The 10,641-nt window shown below is 36.4% G+C and overlaps 1 protein-coding gene across 1 annotated transcript; it reads right to left on the bottom strand.

The window, feature by feature from the left end:
* Positions 1–4,458: 4,458 nt before the first annotated feature.
* LOC107679928 (SLIT and NTRK-like protein 5) lies at positions 4,459–9,407 on the bottom strand. The gene is made up of 2 exons (XM_016475654.1): positions 9,283–9,407; positions 4,459–7,065 (listed from the first exon to the last, which is right to left on the bottom strand). The coding sequence occupies exon 2, from the start codon at positions 7,063–7,065 to the stop codon at positions 4,459–4,461; it is 2,607 nt and encodes an 868-aa protein (XP_016331140.1). The 5' UTR covers positions 9,283–9,407.
* Between the last annotated feature and the right edge of the window lie 1,234 nt (positions 9,408–10,641).

The following is a 10,641-nucleotide window of genomic DNA, read 5'->3' on the forward strand; positions in this document are numbered from 1 at the left end:
GCATGAACACATTTCATTACAACAAATACACAAAATAATGTTATTTTTAGCAGCATCATATGACCCCTTTAATGAAGATTGACAAAATTATACACAAATCATGATTTTTTTCACTCGAAAAAAAATAAAAATAAATAAAAATTATGATCAAATCAGTTCCAAAATGAAATACAAAACCTGTGCTAACGGAAAGAAAACAAGTTGATAAAAAAAAAAAACACTGAATCCAAGATTTAGTGAAAATATAGCATAACAAAAGATTTAAGCAATTTCTAAAAGGCCAGTAGGTCATTTTGAATGGGAACACCAAATGAAGTAAAGGATTTTCAGCACAGTACAAAGGTTAAATCAGTATTACAGGCAGTATAACAAATGCTACTATGATATATAAATGATTTACAATTTAAATAATATATATTTTTCCCCACATTAATTAGAATTAGATTGGAAATTGTGGAAATTGTCATAAAAAATGTGCAAACAATGTCATAATGCAAACAAAGTAAATAAGTTAAAATAAATAAAGAAAATGTATAAATCAGTATCGATAAATATTAGATAACAAATAAAAGAATAAAACTGCCAACACTAATAAAAATTATTAAAACCTCAATTAAAATGAAAACTGATCATATAAAATAAAAGCCAATTCAAAATATGAATACACTACTGAACAAAAATGACTTAGAAATTGTTACACAAAGAAATGGCAAGTAACACTGAATTCAATGTGAAAATATGTGTGAGTAGAAAGACTGAAATAGTATTTTCTCATAAAACATACTTCAATATTCTTTGCTTTATTTAGAAATATCACCACCAAATCTTGGCTTCAATCTTTCCTCAACTTTTTTTCTATCAATCAGCACAGGTTTTGTATTTCTCTTTGGACCTGATTGATCGTAGGCCTCACTGATCTGAGCTCATGCACCTCTGTTTTTGAGTGAATATTGACTTTGGTCAGGTTAAATTTCATTTGATATTTATGGCAACTCAACTAGAAAGTTTAATTCCGCCTTTGGCATGAAGATGAAAGTCATTTAACATGGAGAGGCGACTCTAGGACCGCGAACGCTCAATATTTGAAACACTTTACAACAGAAAGCGTAGTGAAGCATCGCCACAGGAAAAATAAAAACAGCCTCAGGGTTCAGCACAAAGAGGCTAAGGTCTGCATGGAGACATTATTTGTTCATGCTCGAATGATAATGATCATGTGAACATGCACACGGAAATTGAAGGAAATGAGAATTGACTTGCAGTGTGAATGAAGCCTGAGATGCCGCTTCGCTTCTGGACTTTAATCAATATTTCACAAGCTGCTCTTGTGTTTGCTGTACAGATGCTGTCAAAACAGGGTCTCTAAACACTTGACGGGGGATTTTTTTAATCTGAGAGCAGAATTGGACCACTGGAGATCTTGTCATTGTGTCTAGCTTGGACTTTTCCCCACAAATTAGCTTTAGCAGATGTAATGTTTTACCTATATTGTCCATTCCTGGTTGAAGCACACATCCATATGGTGTCTGTCTGTTATTATGAGATTAAATATAGGAACATCTGCTCCGTATATACTGCCATAGTTTGGGATCAGTACGATTTTTTTTAAAGAAGTCTCTTCTGCTCATCAAGGCTGCATTCATTTCAAAATAAATCAAAAATACAGAAAAAAACCCTGAAATATTATTACAATTTAAAATGTTTTTCTGTGTGAATATGTGTTAAAATGTAATTTATTTCTGTGATGCGCAGCTGTATTTTCAGCATCATTACTCCAGTCTTCAGTGTCACATGATCTTCAGAAATCATTCTAATATTTGCTGATTTGCTGCTCGAGAAACATTTCTGATTATTATCAATGTTGTACCACTGAATATTTTTGTGGAAACCGTGATTTGAAATCTTTTGTAACATTATAAATGTCTTTGCCTGTTATTTTAGTATCTTTGAGATATCATAGTTTTTATTAACATTTTGGATTGACTTTCATTTTTATATTTTCCATTTTCATTTTCATTTTAGCTAAAATTTTATTTAGTGTTTTTGTCATTTTTATAATTGTTTTCTATATGTTTTTATTCAGTTTTATTTTTTATCTTTTAGTTTAGTTATTTTAGTACATCAAGCTAAACTGAATTAAAATGAGAAATGTTGCTGAATTTTGTAAAAGTTTTTTTATATATTATATAGAATCAAAATATTGATTATAATATCATTATTTTATAAGTATTTTTTAATTTACCACTTTTTTTTTTTTAATTTTAAATAAATGCTGTTTTTTTTTTTACTTTTTATTTATCAATGAACCCCAGAAAAGTATCACAGGTTCCAAAAAAAAGAAAAAAGAAATAAATAATAAATTTTAAGCAGCACAACTGTTTCCAACATTGATTATAAATCAGCATATTAAAATTATTTCTGAAGGATCATGCACTGAAGACTGGAGTATGCTGATCATCAAAAAAATCCTAAAAACAAAAAATGTTCCACAGGTTCCAAAAAAATTAATAAATTAAATTAAATAATAAATTAAATTAAATTAAATTAATTTAAGCAGCACAACTGTTTTCAACACTGATAATCAGAAATGTTTTACCTATATTGTCCATTCCTGGTTGAAGCACACATCCATATGGTGTCTGTCTGTTATTATGAGATTAAATATAGGAACATCTGGTCCGTATATTCTTTGTGTCGTGTTGAAGACAAAATCAGTGCAAAAACTGACATAGTTTGTTCAGTCTGTAATTCATTCATTTTGCACATGTAAACACAGAAATGACACGATACAATAGTAGTGACTTATAAAACCATGAAATAAATGCTATTTTCAGTCAAACTCCTATACAGGCAATAGAAACACTGACGTGACGCAGCGACTGCTGTTTTTGCATAACAATCTCTCCAGACCGCCTTAAGCCCTGCATGAAATTTTCATTGGCATTTGCTGAATAACAAACCCTTGTGTAAGAAGAGGCTCGGGTTGTTGTTTCCCTCACTGAGTCACACATCAGAAAACTGAAGGAAAATAGTGGGGGGAAGGGTATTCATGTTTGGCTTAACACACTTTCCCTGTAGTTGTCTTGTCTTCTCCCACGACCGCTCTCATGGCGCTTCTTATTAGCCGACGTGGGTGGACAAACGCCGGTAACATTTAAAGGGAGTTCACAATATTGCACAGCCACTGTGACCTGTAGGCTGTAGGGTATATACTGTACATTTTGTGCTTTGACTGCATATGTCTTTCAGATAATGTACACATACTCAAAAATTTGCAAAAGGGACAAAGAAAACTCCTTTTCCAAGCATTGCTAATTACATCTAAAAAGTAATTGGTTTAAATGCCAGGACTGTCGATATAAATGTTACAAAAATTCTTCCTAATGTAATTTAACCTGTGCAAAAAAAAGTGCAAAAATCTGCAGAATCGATATACAAGTACACCGGTAAGAATCTGTACATACATACACAAATAAAAACATAATCGGTCACAACATCTTTACGACAAGTGTCACTTTTATATTCACACACAGAAATCATTCATGGACCTCAGAATGTATTAAACAGATGATACAGAAGTAAAAGAAGGTTGTAATTATATTTCCAGAATGTATTAAACAGATGATACAGAAGTAAAAGAAGGTTGTAATTATATTTCTGCTGCACAATTTGTATGAGAACATGGTGTGAATCTCACAAAACCCCCAAAATTTAAAAGAAAAATTATTTTGCATTAAAAAAGTGAACCTTTGTATGAAGGACCATTAAGATTAAATATATAATGTATTTATTAAAAGCAATGTAACAAATACTACTATTGTGTATAAATAATTCACGTTTTTTTCCACATTAATGAGAATTTTTTATTTTTTTGCAATTTGGGGGAAATTTATACTATGGAAACGTATGATATGATGTATAAATAATATTAAATAATAAATAATTTAAATAACATTTTTCCCACATTAATGAGAATTACATTATGACAATGGAAATTGCGGCAAAATGTGCCACACTGTAAAAAAAAAAAAAGGCACAATGTACTGTATTAATTTAAAGGAATTTTTTTCAGCATTTATTTTTTACAGTCTTTTTACCTGTATTTTGAATTTTGCACTTCATTGCTTTGTGTTTTAGGGTTAACAGAAATGTCCATAAAATTCATGGATAATGTCTTGGCATTATCCATTTTTTACAGCGCAATGCAAAATAAAATAAATAAATGCAAAAAAAAAAATATATATTTTTTTTAAATAATAGTAATAAATAGGCTTCATTCTCTCTATGCAAATATAAATAAAATATACATTTATAAATATAAAATGATATTTAATTAAAAATATAAAAATAACAAATGTTCTTTCTTTTGAATTTTGAGGTGCAATCATATTTTTGTGAGATTCACCCTAATATCTCTCAGATAAAATGTAAAAAAAAAAGTTAAGAAAAATCCATGTTTCAGAACTCTGTGAAGGTTGTCCTTTTCTCATGAACCTCTAAATAGTCCGGTTCGAAATGAAGCTTGGCTTTCAGTTCCCAGTATTCGCTTCTCTTGGGCTCTATGCAGACGGTGTTTGGCGTCGAGCAGTACACCATGGTCTGCTGTACCCTTTCTGGATTCAAGTATTGATGTCTCACATCAAAGTCTGGCGCGCAGTGAGCTGATGCATGTGTGCCATGCTTACATGCTAAATTACCCCTGTAAGAGGCCTGCTGGTCCCTAGCCAAGATATCTCGGTAAAAGTAGTTGTCGTCCAAGAGAGGAGAGTGTCTGTTGAGCGCGTTTGGAGTGCCGGCGCTGAACTCGGAGCTTATCGCGTTGCTCCCGACGTCTTCATCCGAATTGGATGCCAGAACTCTATTGAGTTCTTCGAAGTCTCTGTAACTCTCGATTGCTCTTCCCTCACTATAAAGGCTGTTTTTCGCACCGATTTCTGCTGCCGATGGGATGTACTCGTAGACGTGGCCCGTCGATGTTCTAGACTTCGCTCTGTCGGTGTAGATTGCATTGAAGGAGCTCGCATTGGCGGTTACCGATGACAGGCGTTCAGACTTTTTACGCCGCTTCATTATGACAGCAAACAACCCAGCGGCGACGAACACGGATAATATAAAAAGGAGCAGCAAGGCGAGTATAAGAACAGAAAGGGGGACCGCGGGATACTGTGTGTCATAATCCAAGGCTGATTCTAAAGTGATAGTACTACCAGGAAAGGATTCCTCCGAGGGAGGCACGACGGAAGATTGCGCATTTGAGCTTTCCGGGCAGAGATGAGATGCGTGAACGTACCGCATATCCTCTCCCGAGAGACTCAACGGAGATTCGCAAATGACGCTGTTCACCATAGTACCGGTGCTGAGCTGCTCCAACCAGTTTTTCATCTCCACCGCGAGGCACGAGCAATCCCAAGGGTTCTCGAAGAGATCGATCTGCAGCAGTGACGTTAGGTCTTCGAGGACGCCGGCGACCGGAAGAGTTCGGAAGTGGTTGCTGCGCAGATTCAATCGAGCTAGTCTTAATTCATCAAAGACGCCCAGTGGTAGAGTCTTGAGGAGGTTGTTGTTGAGAAACAGCAATTGAAGATTGGGCACCTGCTGGAAGGCGCCAACTGCGATCTCTCGAATAACGTTATACTCCAAATACAGAAACTGCAAGCTTTGTAGACCGTAAAACATATCCTCGGTGAGCCGCTCGATTAAGTTGCCGTTTAAGTAAAGCCTTCTTAAGTGTATAAGCTGGCCGAATGTCCTATCATGAATGACCGCTATGCGGTTGTTGCCTAAGTGGAGCAAATCCAATCCGGTTGCGCCATCGAAGTCGGAACTGCACACCGAAGAGATGTAGTTTCCGGTCAGGTACATCTTTTTTGGATTGTACAGCTTGGGATCAAGATCCGAGATGCTTTCGATTTTCCGCTCTTGGCAGTTGACGTTCAACCCGAGGTCTGAGATTTGGAGATTGCATGTGCATGTGTTGGGACAGTCTAACGTAACCGGAGATTTCGTTTGGTAGGCCAACATTGGGCCGTAATTCTGCGGCTTGCTAGAGGACGAGCGAGAAGTGGGTTTGACACGGAGTTTTCCCGACAAGCGGCTGCTTTTTGTAGCACGCAGGATGGTTGAGGACGCAAATCCCGCTGTGAACGTCACTGACGTGGTTTTGTAGAGGATCTCGCTGCTGTGAGCCGGTTCTGCACGCATTTCGTATTCGGCGATGGCTCTGCGGGGACACAGTTCTTGCTTTGAGATTTCATCGAGGTCTCGTCCGTGCAATCGGAAGGGAGTCTCGCAAACCACATCTCCGACTAAAGCCGTGTAGGATATGCTTTCAAGCCAGGCTTTTAGCGCAATTAATTCGCAAGAACAATTCCACGGGTTTTCTTCAAGCTGTAACTCCACAATGTGACTCAGGTGCTCCAGAAGGCCGATATAGGGAAGCACTTTGAGTTGATTGCCTCTCAGGTCGAGATGAGTTAAAGGAACATACCAAAAGATGTTGTTTGGCAGAGCGGATAGCAAATTGTCATTGAGGATGAGCACCTCTAAGTGACGTAAATCGCTCAGGGCTTTCGCTTCAACGTGGCTAATATAATTATAGTCAATCTGTAGGTACTCCAGGCTTTCAAGTCTGAGGAACGTGTCGTCCTTTAGTGCCTCGATTTTGTTATTGTTTAGATGCAGGCGTTTTAATCCCTGGAGTCCGTTAAATGCGCCGCCTTCGATTTCTGATATATCGTTGTTGCCTAGGTGTAAAATGGTGAGTCCTTCATAATGAACGAAATCGTTGAGCGAGACTTTCTTTAACAGATTCCCTGTGAGCAGAAGATGATAAGCAGTGAAGTGTAAAGGTGTTACTTCAGACAGATTGTTAATTCCTCTGTTTTCACAGCTGGCTGTAAAAATCCCGTCTCTTTCTTCGCAGACGCACAGGCCTGTACATATATCCCCGTAATTGTTGAACATCTCAATTAAGGTGAAAAACGTGGCGAAGGACAGTATGGCCAATATCCACATATGCATGTTCATGACGATGGATGGTGGTTGAGTAGAGATGTGTGCTGTCATCAGAAAAGAGAAAAATGCAAGGTTAATTCTTGAACAATATCAATTCAGCATATAAAACCAATGCTAAATGCAAATGATAAAATGCAACTCACTATATAAGCATGCATAATATCAAAATAATACAACTATTTAAAAGAGAAGACAAAACTTGTAAAGTTCCTGATAATCAAATTGGACAGATGCACTGCAAAAAATATTTTCTTACTTGGTATTTCTGTCTTGTTTTACAGTACAAATATTCAAACATTCTTAAATCAAGACACATTTACTTGAGAAGCAAAATGACTTATGATATTAAGTCTTGTTTTCTTAAAAATTTTATCGAAATGAAGTGAGTTTCTTGCTTAAAACAAGAATAAATCTGGCAATGGAGTAGGAAAAATCAACTTGTTTTCCCTTTGCTTTAAGATTATTTTTCTTGCCCAAAAGCAGTGTGTAATATACACAACCTGATATTCAAGAAATATTTAGAAACCAATTAGCTTATGTCATTTTAAGAAATGTTGCATACTGTGGGTCTATGCAGTTCATACTAGTGCATTTCAATGTTTGATTTAAAGGACATTTTTCTTTACTTTTGTGCAAACAAAAAGCGGTGTGGCCACTTGATGCACAATGTAAACTCTGGGTTCTGAAGCAGAACCAGCTGAGAGACACTGTACTAAAAAGCATCTAGATTTGAGTTGATCTCATATTGTAGAAGATGCACAGTGGGTTCAAATATAACTGTAGGCTGACTGCTGCCAGCTGTACATATACTAAAGCCAAAACAAGCGATATGCATGATGACATCTGTGTTACATGAGACAAAAACCACTGCTTCAACGCTACTGTTCTGACTCAGTAATATCAGATGTTATTATGACGGGAGTACAGTCCACTTGTATTTCACTGAATAGGAAAAAATTGCATTGCTCAGTATGCTGGCTTTAGTCCCGTTTTACAGGTAAAAAAGTAAATAATTCCATAGAACCATCGCCTATTTATTTATGCTTGAATGTGCACATAGTGAACTAATGGTGCAGTTAAGTCATGTCTACAAGATTGTATTTATGAGTTGAATTCACGGCATCACAATATTGTAATTACACGTAAGAAACTCTGGATTTTCTGATTTGTCAGTGATAAAGCACGGTTGATGCAGTGGATGCAGTTTATGTAGTTGACAGTAAAATTGTAAAAAACAACAATAAAACTAGCTAGGTTGCATGTACAAAATATGACAGCATTGTACAATTGCAATGCCCATTCTTTATTCATCATTTTATCTAAGTAGAGGTAAAATACCTTGCTGTATTTTTTGCTAAAAAAAATCACCATCTTGCTCATAACAAAGCGATTTCAACGCACGTGACGTTGTAATTACGACTTCGCAGAAGGACTTGAACGCATCATAAGTTTGGATCCTCACACTAATTACTAATTGCGTCAACTTGTGACTCAAAATGGTTAGTACGATAATTAACCATTAGTAAAAACATCTTAATCTTTTATGTCAAGCGAAGCGTTCGATAGATGCAAAAACAAACAAACAAACAAACAAACATCGGTCGGAAGATCGACATGCATAGAGTTGGACAAGAAAGAACGTAAAATAGAGGACGCCACTTTAGTTATTTAGTCTAGAATAGCCTAATTAACTTAACATTTATTTCATATTAATAATAGCCTATAAATTAATAATGTTGCAGTGTTCATTGCTAAGCCGATTCATTTCTACGTAATAATTGACTATTTTTCTTAGCTGTAAACTATTTTAGAAGTGAAATAACATTTCATGTCCATAGCTATATTTATTTATATGGTAAGTAGCAGTGTTGTTATCACAAAATAAACCACTGCATGGTCATGCTGTCGGGGTTTTATGTTGCGATGATGAACGAATGACTGTGCATTATGGCATTCTCGAATTGCAGCCACGATTCAACGATGAGACTGATGTGAGCTGGAAAAAAAGTTGAACGACGTTAAACGCCTCTCTCCTGCTGAACATGCGAAGGACAGACTCGCTTGCTTGCTTATGAATTTCAGCTGCATATTATCCTGTTCGAGGGTTATTTATGTCTGATATCACGCTACGGCATTCATTCACTCACCCCAATCTCTTAATAGCGCAGAGTTTGCCAGTAACTTCTCCATCGCCGCGTATTGCAATCGATCATGTCAAATTAGTAAAGACTACTCCCAAACAGTCCATGCAAATGTTGTTCATCTTACCGGCGTGCACCGCAGAGCAAAACGCGCATCTCATCTGGAAAGAAGTTTTTTTTTTTCCAGCGTTCTATTGCTGTATTTACATTTTAATTCGAGCTCCTCTTGGTTCCCGGATCCCAGTGTACAGTGATGCTCGTTAGGCGACCATTTCTCTGACTATCATGACGATGACTCGGAATTCGCAACAGCTACATCGCACAAATGTGGGAGGGGGAGGAACAAAACACTGACATATGATGATGATGATGAATGAAATAAAACGAAGCGCATTTATTAAATCAAACACTGTTATACAAGGGTCAGCGAGAGAGAGAAATGACCACTGCAGTGGCCTTAAAAAGTATTGGAGTCATACTTATGGATGGCATTGCATTGCATTGCAGACCTGGGGACCTCATGTAAAAACGTTTTCTAAATAGTGCTTTAATTAAATTACATATTCCTAGTTGATGTTCGATAAAATTTATATAAATGTAACTGACGTTTTAAATGATTTATGCTTTGCATATTAGACAGCAAACCCAGTGTCGTTTATTTTTTTAAAGAAAGATAGCACTATAGCACATGTTTCAAGCAAAGCTTGTTAAGAGTGAAATAAAACAAGAAGACACCTATTATGACGCCTGCTGTGAACATGAAGAGAACGGACTTAGTACATCCACTATAATCACCAGATAAAGAAAAGGGGTGAAAATTAAGAAAAGTGATGTAAAGAGAAAAGATCCTGCACACATACAGACACCTGCTTTGATTTGTTTAGTATTTGTAAGTGTGATTTAAAGGAATAGTTGACCCACAAATGAACATTTGCTGAAAATGTGCTCACCCTCAGGCCATCCAAGATTAGGATGAGTTTGTTTCTTCATCAGATTTGTAGAAATGTAGCATTGCATCAGTGTCTCAGCAATGGATGCTCTGCAGTGAATGGGTGCCGTCAGAATGAGAGTCCAAACAGCTGATAAAAACATCACAATAATCCACACCACTCCAGTCCATCAGTTAATGTCTTGAGAAAAAGCTGCATGTTTGTAAGAAACAAATCCATCATTAAGACGCTTTTATCTTCCAGCTAAAATACGAGTCGATAATCCATAATAACGCTTCCTTCAATGGAAAAAAGAATCTGGTCTGAATCAGGAGAGAAATCTGCACAGATCAAGCACCGTTTACAAGCCAAAACAGCTCTAAACAAATATGTGGCTGGATTTTGATGTGAGAGACAACAGGAGATGGATTTTTTCACGGAGGAAGCGTTATTATGGATTATGAACTCATATTGGAGTTAAAAGCATCTTAATGCTGGATGTGTCTCAGCTTTTGTCTTCTCCAGATGTTAACTGATGGACTGGAGTGCTGTGGATT

This window comes from Sinocyclocheilus anshuiensis, unplaced genomic scaffold (genome assembly GCF_001515605.1).
Source record: "Sinocyclocheilus anshuiensis isolate Anshui unplaced genomic scaffold, SAMN03320099.WGS_v1.1 scaffold244, whole genome shotgun sequence".
Classification (NCBI taxonomy): Eukaryota; Metazoa; Chordata; class Actinopteri; order Cypriniformes; family Cyprinidae; genus Sinocyclocheilus; species Sinocyclocheilus anshuiensis.

Bases quoted from the DNA above. Each gene is read 5' to 3' on its own strand.
- LOC107679928 (XM_016475654.1), bottom strand. From the start codon at position 7,065: ATGACAGCACACATCTCTACTCAACCACCATCCATCGTCATGAACATG.